Source organism: Cucumis melo, chromosome 9 (assembly GCF_025177605.1).
Source record: "Cucumis melo cultivar AY chromosome 9, USDA_Cmelo_AY_1.0, whole genome shotgun sequence".
In the NCBI taxonomy this organism is placed as follows: Eukaryota; Viridiplantae; Streptophyta; class Magnoliopsida; order Cucurbitales; family Cucurbitaceae; genus Cucumis; species Cucumis melo.
Window position 1 is genome coordinate 6,131,283 of NC_066865.1, and position 19,978 is coordinate 6,151,260.

The window sequence follows — 19,978 nt, forward strand, 5'->3', positions numbered from 1 at the left end:
TTTTTGTTATCTACATAACATTGGTATTTATTATATTTTTGTGCAACTTGAAGCCACCATATTTGTTTTTGTATTTTCTGCACACTATATGATCTCTTGAAAAGGGATGGTTCAAAAGAGATATGAGAGTTTCAACACTGAGATTGGTGCACAAATAGACTTTCGAGATTGTTGTTTGTCATGAGTTGAGGTATGGTATAGAAGGTACAAGGTATATTAAATGTTGTTTGTTATGAGCTGAGTTTGGACATTGTATTTCCTGCACATTATTTTTTGTTTTTCAGACTCATTACTTTGGCGAGCTTATGTATGTAAAATTGTTGAAATATCTCTAAAATGTTTTCTTATTTCCATCTTTTTGGCAATTCGTTATAATAGTCTTTCCTGAGCTTTTCTAGTCACTATCAACAAACAGGACTAGTTGTTACTAAAAGTAGCTAACAAACTCTTTAACAATGTTTGTAATGAGATTAGTTTTTACTTCAACTTGATTGGATTTGACGAGTTTTCCTATTGCTAAGAGAATGTGGTATCACGCAGTTGTGTTCTTCCATTGATTGAGGAAAATGTGGAGAAAGTTTTAGATGAAGTAAGGCCAAGCTTGATGGTTGACGGAGGGAATGTTGCTTTTCATGAGATAGATGGGCTTGTTGGGATACTCGAAGATTATTAGTTGCCCGTTATATACCTCTTTAGTACATTCGTGCTTCCTCTTGTTCTGATAGCAAGTATATGTATATTTTTTTGTACCTTGCAATGCTGCGATGCAGATATTCATGTGATTGTAAAAATTGAAAGTACAGACTCCATACCTAATCTTCATTCGATACTTTCAACATCATATGAGGTTAGCTTTTTACTTCATTGGTCTAAAGCTTTTAATTGAAATTTCAAAGTACTTCACCGTTAGAAGAGTATTATTATTCGTTTTTTATTTTTTAGGATAAGACAAAATTAGAATGGGAGCAGATTTTGTATTTGCTATATCCGATTTGGATGACTCTCATATCGTTTAAAAATAGTCAGAGTTTTAGCACCAAAATTCATCATTTTCTTTTGTTTATCATGAACAACCATAATGATTGGAAGTTTTATTACTTTGGACAACTTAAGGAGTTATACGTGACTGAATGAAGAATTGTAATTGTATACTTTTGACCAATATTTTTGTGATGCACATTAGAATTTATGCACAATAGTTTCTGGAATTTGGCTGAATACTTATATCCTATACTACATTCTCAAGCAGCATTTCTACCAATATGTTCTTGGCTCTCTTATTTTTGTCACATGCGACTCTTCATACATATATGCTCATCATGGTGGTGTTCTCAGTTGCAACTTAATTAGTTTATTTGACTTTTTAGGTGATGATTGCTCATAGAGACCTTGGGTGGATACACATACCCTCCATTTAATACACAAAATATGACGTCGGGGGATGTCTAGTATCTTTTGAAGTTGAATTGTGTGTGTCGGGAGATCCTCCTTGACTAATTTCACCCAACTCCGATCCCAACACGTATTTACTCGTTGGGAGATCTTTTCCCAATGTTGTTTTATATATTTCCCGACGATTTTGTGCGTCGGGAGATCTCCATTTTCTTGTAGTGTTGTATGATTTTAATTTATTTCTTTTGTTAACATCGAATGCTGAATCATAAGTCTCAAGATTTGACTTGAAAAATTAGGCTTTTTAAGTACCAAACCTTTGTGTTTGTTAACTAAAAAATAATTAAAAAAGGGGATTTTCATGTTTGATCTTTAGTATATAATAGATAGCCATTTGATTTTCATCCAATTACCATATGAAAGCTATTTATTTGTCAATTGGGTCATCATCTAATTGACTTTTGATTTATCTATGATAGATCGTGATAAGCTACTACCAATGTCTAATAAACATCGATAAACACAAATAGCAGTCTATCATAGATATTTTAATAGATAGATAGTGATATTTTACTATATATATAAAAGTTATTTGAAAAGCATAATATCTTTACTATATTTATAAAAATTATTTGAAAACCGCTTCAAAATTTATTAGGAAAATATAGTAATTTAAAATTTAAAGAGAAATAAATAAATAAAGAGTTCCGACAATCTATTGAAACCCATAAAGAAGTAAGAAAAAGAAAAAGTTGGAAGTATATATAATATATATGATGACTTCTTTTGCTTTATAGTGAGTCTTGTGCTTCTCATTTATTATCTTTTAATTCCCCTCCTCATTTTCCCCTAAAAAGTATTAATTCAATGCTCATCAATTATTTTCCAAATATTACATCATCTCTATGTTTATAAAAACCACCTAAGTTCCTAAGTCCAAAATATTACCATATATATAGATTTACTTCTTTAAACTTATCTACGGTAGGTAGATTGTAATACACTATATTGCTAATATATGATAATCTTTCATTTCAAAGGACGTCAAACTCTTTATAACATAAACAAGATAAACGAGTTACTTTTTTTATTATCAGTTATTTTTTAGATGAATATATATCTTGTCATCTAATAATTTAAACTTTTTTTAAAAGAATATTATACTTTGTCTTAAACTGAATTTTTAAGTGTTTACAAATATTTTTTCATTTATAAACGATTTTAAACGCTTAAAAAAACAAGTTATATAACAGTTTATATTCTTGAGATTTAATTTTCTAAAACCCATAGATTGATTAGACGTAAAGTTAAAAATTCCATTAGACATAAAAGTGAATTGATGTATTCAAAAGAATAGTTAATTCTTCAAGAATTAACTAATTAAAACCCATTAGACACAAATTTAACACTCTATTGGCCTATTAGACACAAATGTTATACATTCATTAGGCATTTTTGAAAGTTCAAATTTAAACATAACACAAATTTTTAACTTTAGAAACTGATTTTACATTTTCTTTTAGTATAATAATTGTGGATCAAACCTCCGATCTCTATAACATAAGTTAAATAAATATGATTAAGTCAAGTGAATGTACGTCTTAAGCTTTTAGACAATTATAAGTTAAAAAATGAGTTATTTTTGTTTGTGGTCTTCATTTCTTCCATATAAATATAATTCAAATAATTGAAAGGGTTATTACAACATGTGAGACCCACAGACAAAAAAAAAAAAAAGCTTTCAATGGATAGATATAATAAAAACCTAAACCTTAACCACTCTATCCCTAACAACCAAAGATTGTTTCTCAATATTAAATGTTAGGCTTAAAATAACATTATTGTTCTCACCCTAACAACCACAAGTTTGGTCTTCATTCCACGGATAAAAGTTTATTAATATCTATTATTCATAAATTTTAATATTTCGTTACATTTGCAACAACAACTCTTTTGAAAAATTTTAAAGTATAAAAAATATTATTATTATTTAGTCAATTTGGATAAAATAATAATATTATTAATAATTTTAAGGGATTAAAAACTAGGTCCTTTAAAAAATATAACAAAGCGACAAAATATTTACACTGTATAGAACAATTTCGAAAACGAAAAAAACTCACAGATCCACTGAAAAATACCAAAAATGTCCCATCAACCTTGCTGTCAACAACGTGCGTAATATATATATATTTGGTACACGATTTGGCTATTGTTTGGTATACGATCGTTTAGATTTATTCATTTAGATTTAGATAGTCAAATCTAAATGATTTATTTTTTTAATCATATTGTTTAATTTGGTTACACGATCGTTTAGATTTGGTTAAACAAATTTTTCAAGATTATTTTGATACACGATCGTTTAGATTTGTTAACACAATTGTTTATTTTTTCAAGATTCTTTGGTACTCGTTTAGATTTGGTTAAACGATTTTTTTAATTCTTTTGGTACACTATTGTTTAAATTTGTCTACACAATAATCATTTATTTTTTTACACTATCGTTTACATTTGGCTACTCCAATTTAAATGATTTTTTTTCAAGATTTTGTATATACGATCTGGTTACCATAATCTAAACGACATAAAAAAAAGAAAAAAATAAAGACAATTAAAAGAAATCGCAGCAGAAAAAAAAAAGAGGAAAGGAAAAAGAACGATAGATAGAAAGAAATGGCATCAAAGAGTGAAAGAAAGATAGAAGGGAAACCTAAAATATTTAAAAAATGACTATGGGATAGTAAATATTTTAGTAGTTTGTTATATTTATGAAAATTTTCCTATAAGTTTATGATTTATTAAAAATGCATAGACTAAATTAGATATTTAAAAATACAAAAATATAAATAAATGTCTTCAAATATAGGAAAAATAAGTCGTAGATAGTGATGTTATCGGTGTCTATAACTAACATTAATGGATATTCATCCATTATAAACACTAATATTTTGCTCAAAACAATTATGGCAAAAAAACCGAACATGCCTAAAAGTATAGGGATCAAAATACTATTATTTTACAAAAAAAAAAAAAAAAAAAAAAACTGTTTGGGAAAGGGAAAGGAAAGATAGTCTCTTCCATGTTTGGGGCAAGGACTAAGAGGGAGCAAAGGAATAGATTTAATCCCCTTTATCCCTAATTTTTTTTTCTTTTTTTCCTCTCAATCTATCTCTTTCTTCCTCGATTCGTGTGCTATTATTATTATTAGTATAAAATTAAGGAATTTATTATTATTATTATTATTATTATTATTATTATAAATTAAGAAAATTATTGGTCTTATGGTATTGATCTGCTCAAAGAGGATGATCACCCACAAATTCATAAATGAATGTGAAGGAGCCTCAATGAACAAGGGAAGGAGTTGAATGAAATATATATCAGCTCTTTTATCTAAAGATGAATAAGTAAAATAATATGAAAAGAAAAAGGAGGATATGAAATAACCACAGTGGATGCAGCGAATGGGCGTCAGATGAGAAATCTCTTCTTTCCACTTGGATTTGATGACTACAATAGATACCTCCATTTCATTGAGTATGAAATGAGCTCGCCTACTGTAGGATCATTTTGCACGATGACCTATGATTATCTGTCCGATTGAATCGCATGACCCGTTTTTGTTTTGGTTTTCATTCTTTTGTTTTTATTTTGCATTATCCTATGTAATTGACGTTCACTGTTTAACTGCATTCGAAAAAAAAACATTTGTTTTTCGTATTTCATTTCATTTCAATGCTATTATGTTGGTCGTCGTTTTTTTAAATCGATTATTAACGATACTCAATTTCCTGATATTGTACTTACAACATCAATTTAAAGAAAATATATGTAAGTTCTTTCACATGTAATGCATCAATTAATTTTTTGGCATGAAAAGCTTACGTACAAAATGTTCAAAATTGGCATCGTATTGACGAAAACTAATGAAACATGTTTTCTGATAAAAATTCTAAATTTCGATAAATAAAATATTTGTATTAGATTTACAATACAATTTTTTTTATAAAAAAAACATTTGCATGAATGTGAAAAATAATAATAATAATTTTTCTTAGGACTATAATAATCTTTTCGTAATTCTTTCGCTTATTCCTTCCCTTAAACAAAAAATATCATAATCCTTTCCTTTTTATAATCTTTTCCTCCATTTTTTTCCTATTGATTTGTCAGAACTCGCTCTATATATATGTTTTTAGATATCAATTGAGAGATTAAAGCTGTTAAGCTCGAAGGAAATGGATGGAAATGGAGAAGATTTGATCAGCTTTTTACCAGATGAAATACTTAGACTCGTAATTTCCCTTCTTCCTTTTGAATCATCTCTTCAAACTACTTTACTTTCTTCTACCTGGAGAAACCTATGGAATTCACCTCTACTCCGCTTTGGACCCATTGAAGATATTGCCAATCAAGTTTCTTCTTTTTTCAATCATTTCAATAACCTTCATCCAATTACAAAACTTCAATATAACTTTGGCAAAAATCATTTCCTTTTAGCTTCCATTGCACCTCATAATAAGCTTCACTTGGATTTCTCCGCAGCAAAATCAGAGTTCCCATATCATTTTGATTGGGAACTTAAGTTTGATACACAAAAAAATCCATCTCCATCTTCCTTTTATGTTAAATCTTTGTGCCTTAAATCTGTCACTTACATTACCAATGAAGCTGTTTCGTCCCTTGTTTTGAATATTCGTTTTCTTGAGAATTTAAGGATCGACCGGTGCAACGGATTCCAATCTTTATGTATCGGTTCAACTCCGAAGCTTCAAAGGCTGACTGTTTTGGAATGTCCAGATTTGAGGTTTCTCCATATCAAGTGTTCGAAGCTTCGATCCTTTCGGTATCGAGGACAACTTCCACGGATTCGTCTTGAGAGTCATTTTAACTTGCAGGATGCAATGCTTGACTTCAGACAAGGCCCTGGATGTAACAATTTTAAGATTAGTGATTTTGATCCATGTCTCTTAACTATAAAAAATGCTAATACTCTAACATTATGTAGATGGAATTATGAGGTAAATTCTTGCTTTATTTGTACGATATATATATATATACATCTTTTTTATCATATAGTATAAAAATAAAATGAGGATTTTTTTTTCTTCTGTTGCAGGTGCTAATATGGCCTTCTTTAACTTCTTTACAAGGGAACTTCATATTTTATAATATTAAAGAGCTGTGGTGGATTGATTCTAATTCAAATGGAGGATATAACAATAATGCATTGGTCAGCTTCCTCCAAATGTGTCCCACATTAGAGCGACTTTTCATCACGGTACGTCTCTTTCGTTTCCCTCCACTTCTTTAATCCTTTGTATATTGCTTCAAACGACCAAATACAGAATCTTGATGACTAAATTTAGAGAAGTGCACTATATGAACTCTCTTTGTAATTTTTGACCATGAACATAACTAACAAACTTTTAATTAACTACATAAATCTGTATGTGCCAATTCTACTATATCGTACATTCTTTTGTATTCTTTATTCGTCGTTTTTGTAACATTCTCAACAAAACAATCTGCAGCCATGACAATTGACAAAATCAATTCTAAAAGATTCATGAACTGTAGTTACATTGATGACCTGGTTTCTCTCCAATACAGATTGATCCTAAAAGCTATGACACACCGAGCAAGGAAACGTACACGAAGAACGTCAGGAGGAAAACGAAATTAGAACATCTAAAACTTGTAAGTTTGAAGGGGTTTGTGGATCAGAATGAAGAAATGGCATTGATTAGGCTGATAAAAGAGGTAGTTGCTGTTGATCCTCCATTGTTCTTGACAGTAATTGATAAGAACAAGTTGGAGAGTTTGGCAGAAGTTCCTTACAATCAAATCAAATCACAGAGTTTTATCGACTTCAAAACAGAGAAAAATGGATCAGATGGAAAAAACTTATTCTCTAAGTTGGATGATGCAGAACAAACATGGCCTAAACATCCTCATATGAATCTTTAGTTACCAAAATCTTACAGTTCGTCGTTATATCCTTGTTTGAGTTTTTGTTAAAATAGTCGTCTTTGGAACCTATATATATGAAAGTTTCAAACTAATATTTTCTTATTAGAACAAACTAAACTGATACAACCTACCTAGATCAGTAAAATATTCTCCATTGGACAGTCATGCAGTAATTACTATAGCTTCTAAACTAATCCTATTTGGAACTCTCATTCCAATTCACAAACGTTCAAAATCTTGAGTTTAAAAACTTATTTGAAATAACCTTTGAAAAGTCTTCTAAAAGTGATTCCAAACTGATTCTAAATTGAATTAGAGGCGTACTTAGGAATGATTCTAAAATAGTTAAAATTGCTTTTGTTGTATTCAATATCACTCTTAAACAATCATTCAATACTAATTTTGGTGGAATGAAAATTACATTAAAAGGTATACTATTAAGTATAAAATTAATTTAAGAGATCGTAGACGTAATTCATAGTAACTTTGAAAATGATAAAAGTGGTTTTAACTTTCCGAAACCACTCCCAAACATGCATTTAAATGAACTATAAGGGTCATTTAAAATACACATATATGATATGAAAACAAATCTAAGGAATACTGTTTTTTTAAATAATGACAAAATTAAGGTAGTTAGAAAAGAAAATACACAAATAGGTTTAGGGTACAAACTATTTGTTACCCCCAAACTATTGTCGAAAATAGAGTAGTTTTTGTTCTCAAAGGAAGTCACGTTCTGCATGAACAACTTTCAACAAAAATAATTCCCTTAATTAACCCATTTTTTGAAGTCTATACGATACTTTTAGATTTGAAATTTGGACTCAGAGAAAGAATGCAAACTAAGCATTATCCCAATCTCCTTCTACAACATCCTTGCCATGTCATCTACGTTGAGTGCATCTCTGATCCATGTCTGCAACATTGAGTTGTCTTGTCTGCTGAATAATAAGTGTTTAATTTTATAACTTTCAAGGTTTAATCACTTATTAAACTCAAATATTGTAAATTATGTTCCACCGAGTAATTACTTACATCTCGAACAAAATTATTCTAAACAATACAAATAATATAATTAAAAAATATGCATCTTATAAAATTATAAAACAAATCATATTAAAAAAAATTATCATGCACTAATAGTAAACGTCACGGGGTGTGATAAATCGTCTTGTAATTGTCGTGTATTAGGAAAAATAGTCATTTGATACAGTTGGCTCATGTTTTGCTTCTTCTTAAGCACAATGATCAGCCCATGAATGCCCATTATGATACACTTCTCATGAATCTACGCCAATCTTAATCAAGTTTTCCTCTTAAATGAATTTGTGTGGTGTCAGGTCTATAAAGCACAATGATGGTGCAATTTACAGCATACCAAACTGTCGCAACACACAATCTCTAATAAATGTCACTTTATGATATCGACATATATATATATCAGAGGGCTCAAGTAAGTCTAAACATGTTTACCATTATGACATCTATCAGGCAACAATGTCATAATATCGGGTGTTTATGTTGTTTAATTAATATGTTAAAAAAACAAACCTGAGTAGACAACAAAAAATAAGTAGAATTCATTCGTATAATACTTTACCTACTTAAGTGAGCATCAGTCGGTCAAATATCTATTGGTATGTTAATTGTTAACAACATATTTGTTGATTGTTCAGATGCAAGTACAACACCACTCCATTATTATAAAAAATGCAAATATCTAATTACTGGATATTATAGAAAAAACAAATATGAGTAAAAAAATAATACCTGAAACTTTGTGGTCGACCAACTGGAGCCTGCAATACAACTTGTGGTGCTACAATAAGAAACTTATCATATGTCCATACTTGTAATAACATTAATGACCAGCTATTTCAAAGTATTGTACATTGCTGGCTCAACACAATTTCCTATAAAGTCTTGCAGGCATGCAGCGCCCCAAAAATACGTACAAACTTTTCACATCTATCGCATTTATCTAGCACTTCATTTTGTCCTCTATTTCAACTTTTCATATATATCAAATAACTTCACATTCTCCTTTTAATCTACTTTTGACTATTATCTTACAACTCTATACTTCAAATACAAACTTATGAATTCCAACTATTAACTCAACTTACTAATTTACTCCATTTAGCGGTTCAACGCCCACTAAAATGGCTAAAGTATTTAGGTAGAGATTTTGAGTTCATATTCAGGACTTCCATTCACGATAAAGATCAAAGCAAGTAATTATTAAAAGAATAAAAGGCATCCCCTAGCTGTTGAATATTAAAAGGGATGAGATGTGTTGCATCAATCAATCACTATGTGCCAAAGTCCCTAAAATATAAAGTCAGCTTCCCAGCAGTTTCTCATGTATGTTCTTTTCATTTAATTGAATTTTGATTCTGAGATATTCATACTTAAAAAATGTCTTTAATAACAAAATAATAAGCTATATCCATATATTCTCTTCCTGATTCTTAGCTCTGTCAATCAAAATCTTCAATGTGGAATCAACCCATACAATATAAATAAAAAGAATCTATTCGGTCTCTGAATAAAGTCAAGAAAAACAAAACATTTAAAAAAAAATATCACTCTTGATCAAAAACATGAGTCCAAAAATTGCAGCAGAAACTTCAAATCTTTGTTCTAGTTTTAGAGGGAATAAATGGTTCTAGAAATCATTATACTGAGTAAGAGGATCATGCATGGAGTCAGAGATAAAGAGTGTATCATAAACAACGGCAGCAATGGTTGCACCAGTCATAGGACCTAGCCAGTAGACCCAGTGATGGGTCCATGACCAAGTGACAACAGCAGGGCCAAAGGTGACAGCAGGGTTCATGGAAGCACCATCAAAAGCACCACCAACTAAAATGTTAGCACCAACAATGAAACCAATTGAAATCGGGGCAATGATACCTAAATTCTCCCTCTTTGGATCTATTGCTGTTGCATATACTGTATATACTAATCCAAATGTCATCACTGCCTCAAGTATAAATCCATTCCATACAGAAACTCCTGATGATAGACCAAATGCTGGTGTTACCTGCATTATTTTGTTGCAGATGAAAGATAAAAGGGAAATTCTAAATTTTAAACCATATAGACTATGCTGCTACATATTTTATAATCATGGGTAGTTTTTTTATTTCTCTATTTTACTTTTTTGAATTATGAAAAATGGTTTTATGGTCTCTATACTCAATTATCATGTTTATTATTTTAATTAGGGTATTTTTCTAGTCCTTTTCTTTATTTTGTATTTAACAAATAACAAATGTAGCTTTGGAAAAGTGTTAAGACTGGACATGTAGTAGAGCCAAATGGGTTGGTAGAAACAAATATGAATGGGCAAAATAACAACAAAGATTGAAATGGGTTATGCTTTCAATTCAAAGTTTAAGGAATATAATATTAGTTTTGAAAAGAGTTTGAAACCAGAATGATTGTTTTTTATTCCTCAGTTTCTTTCCCAAGGATTTTTTAATTGTAACTATTTTCTAATAAATTAATGGAAAAATTGTCTTTTTAGACCCAAACTTTGAAGAGTATTATTTGATATTGTCCCAAAAAAAAAGTTTAGAGTGAGATTTAGGTTTGGTTTGGAATTATTAGAGCTTTTAAAATAATTGTTGCTAACTTTGACAAATTCAAGCTTTAATCAAAACAAGTTGGTCACATTGTCTTGTAAAATCATTGTGTTTTAGATTTAATGACTAAAATAGATATATTAAAATTTACATTTTTTTAAGATTAATAAATATAGTAAAATATTATTTTTTATATATCAGTTAAATATTAAAGGAAGTAATTTTTATTTTTAGAAGTAATCAATATGATATGATTTAATAAATTCTTAAGAATAAAATTTATAATTAAAATATAACAAATTACTAAAATTGACTATTGATTCTATGATAATCTAAAAGCTAAAATATAGATTTCATGAATGCTAAGAAAGTGAACATATGTTTCAAAAGTAATTTTAACAGAATAACTAACAATTTATTTTACCAAACAATAAAAATAAGTTAAGGTTATTTTTAAATAACTTTTAATCATTCCAAAATCAACCCACTCTTAAACCCCACATACGAAGGCCGTCATGTTTGCTACTATTTTGTTAAATTAAAAATAAGGTAAATGATTAAGTTTAATCTATCGAAAAACACTAGTACATACTTCTTCCTATCATATGTATCTCTCTTCTTAAATTATTACTTGTTTTCAAAATTTTAGAACCTAAACGATGATTAACTTACTAAAATATTTTTAACTAAATTGTATAGGATTCTTCCAAGGAGAGTTTCATCCTTCTACATCCATATGGTTGCATTCCTCCATATTTAATGGTCAAGTGATCCCTTTTTTTGTATAAATAATGTGACTAGTTGAATAGTCACCAGTAAATCTATAAATATGTCTCTATTCCAAATTGAAGAAAAACACTTTCTCCATCAACATTTTTCTCCCATCAACTCTAATTTGATTTGCTCCACAAAGCTAAAGCTTGTGGAATGAGCTTATAGACTAATTTGAGAAGCAAACCAAACTTCATTGACGGGAGAAGTATTGATGAAAGAGTTAAAGCATTCTAATTTGGTGGTTTGTAGACTAATTCGTACTAATTTAAATAGTCACATCTCTTCTACAAATCAATTATCAAATAAGAAGTACCGACGATTAGTTGAATGCAACTCAGAGTGCAAAATGATGCAACTATGGGCCAAAAGCCCATCTGCCATTTGTTCCGATATGGAGATCCAAATCCATAACATTCTTACTCATTAGTTATGATCATGGTCATACAAAAATTTACAGGGATAGAACAGTACATATTTATAACTTTTATTGATTATTTGATATGTTACTGCAAAAATTTATTTATTGGGTGGATTCACATAATTCTTAAAGACTCCTTAAATGATAAACAATAAATGAATGAAAGTAGTATGGAAAACTTTTCATACTGCCATAATACTACAAAATTTTCTCACGAGTCCCTAACTTCAGCATATCTACTCAATTATATTTAATTAGTAATTGATCTTAAACAAAGAAGGCTCATTATTTAGCTGCTTCGTGATTTATTTTGAATAAATAAAAAATATTCTCAGTTGTAATTTGCTTAGTTTAATTATTTTGTCAAATTCTAAAAAAAAAATATTTGTAAAAGTATAGTTTTTAGTGATAAAATTTAAAATTTTAATATATTTTGTAAATATTTTAGTTAATTGAAAATATGTGTAGATAATAAATTAGAAAAATTAGTAATGGTATGAATGTTTATAAGCTTAATTTTAAAATTATGTATATATAAAAAGTAAAAAATTAGGAAGATCATAAGATTCATACCTTTCCACCGGTGGCAAACTTAAGAAGGAAGCACGCAACAACAGAGCCAAGCAATTGAGCAATCCAATACATTATACTTCTAAAAAACGATATGTTTCCACCAACAAGGGCACCAAATGTAACTGCCGGATTCACATGCCCGCCGGAGATATTCGCTCCCACCGAAACCGCCACAAATAACGCAAAAGCATGAGCCAGAGATGCCATTATCAGCCCCGACGCTGTCGTAGATCCACCGTCCGTTAATTTATCTGCCAAACATTATAAACCTACACGTCAATACCTCAATTTCAACTTAAACATCCTTCAAATTCGAGTCCAGAAATTGCTCTCAGAATATAACTCATTTCTAGTCCTCATTGAGTACTATCACTACTCCAGAATCGAACAAATCCACAAGTAATCAAAATTCAAACGAAATGCAAAGCAAAGAACATGGACGATCTAAACCAAAATTAGAAAAACTTACCAAAAGCTAATCCGGATCCTTGTCCGGCGAAAATAAAGATGATCATGGAGAAGAATTCGGCGAATGATGCCTTTATCGCGTCCGGTTGGCTCGCCTCTCCCGGTGATCCGAATGTAAACTTATGGATTGGCATTTTTCTTCCTTTTATTTTCAGTTCTAAGAGATTGAAGAACAGTTTTTTCTATGTCACTCTACTTTTGTTTTTTTTTTTTTTTTACCTTTTCTTTTTGCTTTGTGATTTGAATTTTGTTCCTTATGCTTTCACTGGGCCTTTTATACACAGCAACTAACCGCTCCGTTACCAAGTAGGGGCCTGCGGGTGACACACCAGCTTGTGGATGGGAGCATTAGCAAGCTGCCACGTGTGTGGCGGTGATGAAACATAGGTGGTGACGTTGAATTGGCGCCGAGGGGATTTAGGATCCCATCCCTCCAAGGTTAACAGAGGCCACTTAAATCCTATTTTGATATATACTCTTAATTCTTTTATGTTAAAAACTTTATTTTTATTTTTTATTCTAAATTTTTAGCCTAAAATTTACTTTTGTTTTCATCATTGGGATTTAAAGTTCATTCTGTATTTGATTAATGAAGTTTTGGGTTTTCTTTTTCTTTTCTTTTTTTGTTTTTTCAATATTCAATTTCCAATACCTGTCTCGGTCTCTTCCAATTTCTCTTCTTCTTCTTCTTCTTTTAGTAAACATCTGTGATTGATTTGATTTACCAGCACTGAAACATAAAGAGTATTATGGGCTGAGGGTACGATGGTGGGCAGCCGTCGGATTTAGATTGAACGGTGAGTGACCGTTGGCGTTGGAGTACGTCGGTGAAATATGACCGTTGGAAAATTTGGAAGAGTACAATTTCTATTTTTTTTTTTTTTCTTCTTTTCCTTCGCATTGAATAGGTCACGATGGACATGGCGATGGAGAAGAAAGAAAACCACGGGAGGGGTGAGGGAAAATAGTGAAAAGTAAAAAAATATATATATATTTTTTCTAAGAGAATTTTTCATAAAATAATTAATAACCCATGTAACCAAGTCCCACGAAATTAGCTATTTAGGTTTGTCCTCTCTTTTATTTTTCTTTTCCGTCTCTCTTTTGTCTCCAAATATTTCGTTCTTTTTCTTTTACTCTTTTTTTTCCAAATTGTTAGTTAGTTTAAGATACTGTATTAATTATAAAAGATTTATTTTTTTCAAACTTTTATTTGGTGACTTAAAAAACTCAAATTTAATCAATCATATACAAAAAAAAAATAGTTAAATCTAGAGGATCATGTAATCTAAAAAAATGTGAAAAAAAATTAAACAATTGTGTAGACAAATTCAAAGTATCGTGCACCAAAAGAATTTTTAAAAAAATAGTTTAGCCAAATTTAAACAATTGTTTAGATCGTGTAACCTACAAAAAAAATTGAAAAAATAAATCATTTAGATTTGGCTATCCAAATCTAAACGATCTTGTATGAAAGAATAGTCAAATCTAAACGATCGTCTACCAAATATATTACGCACGTTGTTGACAGCTTGGTCGACGGGGCATTTTTGATATTTTCCATTGTGAACTTTTTCCATTTTTGGAATTAAAAAAGACCCTATTGTTAACCTTCAAAATTTAAATTGAAATTGATATTCTAATAATTTTTTATTGGTTCATTTTCATAAATGTAACAAAACACAAAAATATTTACGATCTATATAACAAACCTCACAAAGTTAGTCATTTTTTAAATATTTCAAGTTTGCCCTTCCATCTTTCTTCTCCTCCTCTTTGTTGTGATTTCTTTCATCGTCTTCCTCTTCGTTCGCTGCGGTTTCTTTCATCGTCTTTCTTCTTTTTCTCTTCTCTTTTTCTGCTGCGATTTCTTTTCATCGTTTTTCTTCTTTTCCTTTTTTTATGTCGTTTAATCTTTCCATCGTCTTTCTTCTTTTCCTCTTTTTTTTCTTTCTTCTTTTCCTCTTTTTTTTTCTGTTGTGATTTCTTTCCATCGTCTTTCTTCTTTTCCTCTTCTTCTTTTACATCATTTAAATTTGGATAATCAAATCTAAACGACCGTGTATAAAAAATAGCATAATCTAAAAGATCATATATACAGAATGTTGAAAAGAAATCATTTATATTGGAGTAGTCCAATGTAAACGATCGTATAAAAAAAGTAAACAATCATGTAAAAAAAAATAAATCTATCATGTAGACAAATCTAAACGATCGTGTACAAAAAGAATTTAAAAAATCGTTTAGCCAAATCTAAACAATCGTGTACTAAAAAAATCTTGAAAAAATAAATGATCGTTTAGTCAAATCTAAAGATCGTATACCAAAAGAATCTTGAAAAAATTCGTTCAGCAAAATCTAAACGATCGTGTACCTAATTTTGAAAAAAAAAACTCGTTTAGATTTGGCTTTCCAAATCTAAACGACATATCTAAACGATTAAAGTTAAATGATCGTGTAACCAAATTTAAACGTAGCCAAATTAAACGATCGTGTAACCAAATTAAACGATAGAATTAAAAAAATAAATTGTAGCCAAATCTAAACGATCGTGTACCAAACAATAGCCAAATCTAAATGATCGTGTACCAAAAATATTACGCGTGCATTGTTGACGGTATGGTTAACGAGGTATTTTTGGTATTTTTCAAGGTGGACGCATAGACTTTTTCGTTTTCGGAATTGTTCTGTATAGTGTAAATATTTTGCCGCTTTGTTATATTTTTTAAAAAATCCCTTTTTATTTTTATTTTTCAACTCAATTCTTTTTTAATTTAACAAGGGACCATGTTTAATAAGTTCTATTAAAATTATAGGAAGTAAAATTCCCCATTTCAAAGCACAAGGATTAAACTAGAATAGTCATTACTAAAAGGGTTAATTTTGAAAATATAGTATTTTTTAAAAGTATTGACAAAGATAGGGTAGGTTGAGAAGAAATGGCAAAAATGGTGTAGTTGGGCAAACTATTGTCAAAAATAGGGTGAAATTTTGAATTTGGAAGGAAATCGTGTATCCCGTACACGACTTCGCTAAAGACGTGTACCCGGTACACGCTTACCATGGAAGTCGTGTACTCGGTACACGACTTCCACGTCAACACTTGGACTTTTGACCGTCCGACGTGGAAGGAGTTGTGTGGAAGTCGTGTACAAGGGTACACGACTCCCTATGTTTTATTATTTTATTTATTATTCTTATTATAATTAATATTATTATGTTTTTTTATTATTATATTTTATTTATTTATTTATTATTATTATTATTAATATTATGTTTTATTATTTTATTTTTGATTATTATTATTATTATTACTATTATATTTTTTTATTATTATTAATATTATGTTTTATTATTAGTATTATTATTATTATCATTATTATCATCAAATTTTGTATATTTACAATTTGTTTAAAAAATAAATTATGTTTAGAAAACATTATGTTAGTTTTCTTTATCAATAATTTAATATAATCTCCGTATAATAGATGCATCGAGAAGTCTATAAACGATATGATCTAAATTTCAATTGAATAGAGAGAAATTGTCTTATACGTCTTAAATTGAAATTTACAATAATTCAAAATTAATTTACAAAATTTTAATTATCTTCATCACCCTCTATGACATCATCGTCTTGTCGTCGTCTACGTCACATGTGTCTACGATCTGTATCGGCAACATTGAGTCGTCGAGTTTGCTGTATAATTTGTTCTACAACTCCCGTGGTTCTGTCACATATGTTTCCCAAAGCTTCTATGTCGTGTTCCACGGAGAAAGCTTGTACTTCGTCAACAAAATCATACTGAAAGATTACAAGTAATAAAAACCAAATTAATGTTTTATTATTATTAAATGTATAAAATAAAGCATATTAAATCCTTACTATGCAATGATAAAAAGCGCCCTCTTGGGTGATGAAGTGTCTGGTAATCGACTTATACCACAGAAAATAGTTCTCTGATACCGTCGGTTGGCTTGTCGTGGGTGCTTCAACCAGAAAATTATATCGCGAATTCCACATCCCGATATGTTCCGCATGAATCCGACGTCAATCCTAATCATGCTTACCCCTCAAATCTATTTGATGCAGGCTCGGATCTGTGTATTAATCGCAGGTGGCATTTGCAATATATTAAACTATCACAACACACGGTCTGGTTGATGCTTCTCGACCAGATGAAAACAAATCAATGGACCCACGTAAGTCCACACCGCTTGACCACTACGACATCTAAGAGGAAGCGATGCCATAATGTCGGGCATGTACGATATCCAATTCATCTGTTGAAAAAACAAAAGTCAGTAGGCAACAAAAAATAGAACTATAGAACATTGGTATAATATTTTACTACCTAAGACTGTCTCAACCGATCAAATGTCCATCAATATGTCAGCAACATATTTGCTAATTGTTCAGATGCAGCTAAAACACCGCTCCATCTATTTGTGAAATACACCATTAATAAATTATAGATATTGCAAATTCTATTAAAAGAACATGTATATGAAATAGTACCTAAAACTCAAAGGTCGACCATCTGAATGTTGCAGCGGTCTTTGTGGCGCTACAATGGGAAATCTGTCGTATGCCCAAACTTGTAGTAGCATTAATGGACCTGCGATCTCTAAAGACTGTGCATTCTTGCATGACAGAGTTCCCCATACAACCATGCGAGGGTCACAGCGTCCCACGCATATGTACCAGTCTGGTCGAAATCGAATATGAATTGAAGAAACATATAGTGGACCAACATGTTTGACTTATCAGCAAAAAGAAAGCCCCCAATCAACTGCATAATGTATGCAGGAGCGTATCTCTGAACGGTCACAATGTCAGCATCTAGTGGTAATTCTTGAAACTGTTCTGCCAACCATAGAAGACTTAACCACTGACCTTTCTTCTCAGGCGGTACAACTCCCAAGAAATCATGGCATATTACCTTCCAATTATACCTTAATGATCTTGTCAGAGGCTCCCTATCCACTGGCAACCCCAATTGCACTGCAACTTCCTGTAGCGTGATCGTGCACTCCCCACAAGGCATGTGAAATGTGTGGGTCTCTGGTCTCCAACGCTCGACCAGTGCAGTAATCAAATGTCAATCTAACTGCATAAACCCAACATGGGAGACCCCAAGGAATCTAGCAGCATCTAAGTAAGGTGCAATACGTTGGTCGAAGGGGATGGTGCGTTGAGAAGCTGTCTCTCTCCTCCGACAACTCAACACGACGATGGAGGAGGTATCACATATGCTCTGTGATCTATGGATCGCCTGTAGATATAGATGGCTATCATCAACTGGACCAGGATCCATTCTGTAAATAATATAAAAAATATTTCATTAATTACATGAAGAACAAAAGTTTAGGTTTATATAATTATATAATTGAACTAAAACAAAAGTATACATTAAACCCTAATTTAGTGTACATTAATCCACTACAATTATAGTTACAATGTTTATATTTATTTTCAAAGTATACTCAAACAATTACATCATAAAATCCTATAATACATCCTAAAACAATAAATGACCCTAATTAAAAGAAATTTAACAAAAAAAAATACAATAACAACATAATAAAATTTAAATAAATTTAAATAAATATACCTAACTAATGGAGATCAAATGGAGAAAATGGTGAAGAAATAAATGGAGAAAATGATTGAGAAGATAAAATGGAGAAAATGGTGGGAAAAATGAAATAAAGAAGAGAAGAGGAAACTTTGAGAAAATGGTGGCCGACCGAGAGAGAACACAAAGAAGAACAGAAGCAAAATTTTATTTTGGCTTCAGAATGAATGAGGCAGAGGGGAAGGTGGGGGATTATGAGGTCGGGTTTGGGGCTTAGTCCCAATATTGGAAAGAGCTGGTGGGGCATTTCATCCATTCTTTCTCTATTTCATTTCTTAAAAGGGCAGTTCTGGTGCTGGAGAGTTTCTTATGTTGTTGTAGCTCTTTTAGTTCGAGTTGTGTTCTTTAAGTTGCCACTGAGGTTTTCACTTTTGTTGTTGGTTGAGTATGCATCGTTATAGATCGATGATCGAATCGTCATTCGTTCTCCAAGGCAAATTGGTTGATTTATAGATCAAAACAAGCAATGACACCAGGATTTCTCCTTTCTTTCTGCTCATTCATCTATCAAGCTATCAAGGTAGAAAAAGATCAAAAAACATATGCTTAGCCATATGTCTTTCGTACAAATCCCCTTGATATCAGGTTATGAAAGGCTTTTTATCTAAACTCTTTAGTCATCAACTTCTGATACCAATCCCCTATTACTAAAAATAGGTGCGCTCAAGGGTACGTATATCTGGATCAAGTGGTTCAATAAGTAACACAGATTCGCATGCCACGCCAGTTGAGTTAGAAGATTGGACAACAAAGAAAGAACCTCGTAATTAAGAAAATCTCTTAAAGATACAAGATCGTCTACTTCTCATTAATTCTCTTAAAAATGCTGCCATTGTCGAGAGAGACTAGAAGTATAAATCGCTGGGTTAGGATCAAAAAATTTGTATCTGTGGCTGAGGTAAGGCTAGTGCAAAACGAAGGTTATCTTGTATGGTTGGTTTTCGCAAATGCCGGCTAAGGCCACTCTCTGACACCAAAGAAGATATAAGTGGGTCCTATTGTTCGGTTGAGTAAAGCTATCCAAGTCTCGAATTGAGAGGATGTTTCCAAAGATCATTCTACAAGATCGGAGAACAACGGTAAAGCCAAGAGGATGCTCAAAAGTTAACAACTCATTCTGATTTCTATATAATTCAACTTCCTCG

General features: G+C 30.9%; 3 protein-coding genes across 3 annotated transcripts; 1 reads left to right on the forward strand and 2 right to left on the reverse strand.

The window, feature by feature from the left end:
* The first annotated feature begins 5,629 nt into the window (after positions 1-5,629).
* LOC103501647 (F-box protein At2g39490) lies at positions 5,630-7,529 on the forward strand. The gene is made up of 3 exons (XM_008465270.3): positions 5,630-6,416; positions 6,515-6,676; positions 7,009-7,529. The coding sequence occupies exons 1-3, from the start codon at positions 5,634-5,636 to the stop codon at positions 7,363-7,365; spliced, it is 1,302 nt and encodes a 433-aa protein (XP_008463492.1). The 5' UTR covers positions 5,630-5,633; the 3' UTR covers positions 7,366-7,529.
* A 2,458-nt stretch (positions 7,530-9,987) lies between these two features.
* On the reverse strand, positions 9,988-14,120 carry LOC103501648 (aquaporin TIP1-3-like). Its single transcript, XM_008465271.3, has 3 exons — positions 13,196-14,120; positions 12,727-12,977; positions 9,988-10,417 (listed from the first exon to the last, which is right to left on the reverse strand). Exons 1-3 carry the CDS (start codon positions 13,326-13,328, stop codon positions 10,040-10,042), a joined length of 762 nt encoding a protein of 253 aa, XP_008463493.1. The 5' UTR covers positions 13,329-14,120; the 3' UTR covers positions 9,988-10,039.
* A 3,702-nt stretch (positions 14,121-17,822) lies between these two features.
* LOC103501696 (serine/threonine-protein phosphatase 7 long form homolog) lies at positions 17,823-18,242 on the reverse strand. Its single transcript, XM_008465364.1, has one exon. The coding sequence runs from the start codon at positions 18,240-18,242 to the stop codon at positions 17,823-17,825; it is 420 nt and encodes a 139-aa protein (XP_008463586.1).
* Between the last annotated feature and the right edge of the window lie 1,736 nt (positions 18,243-19,978).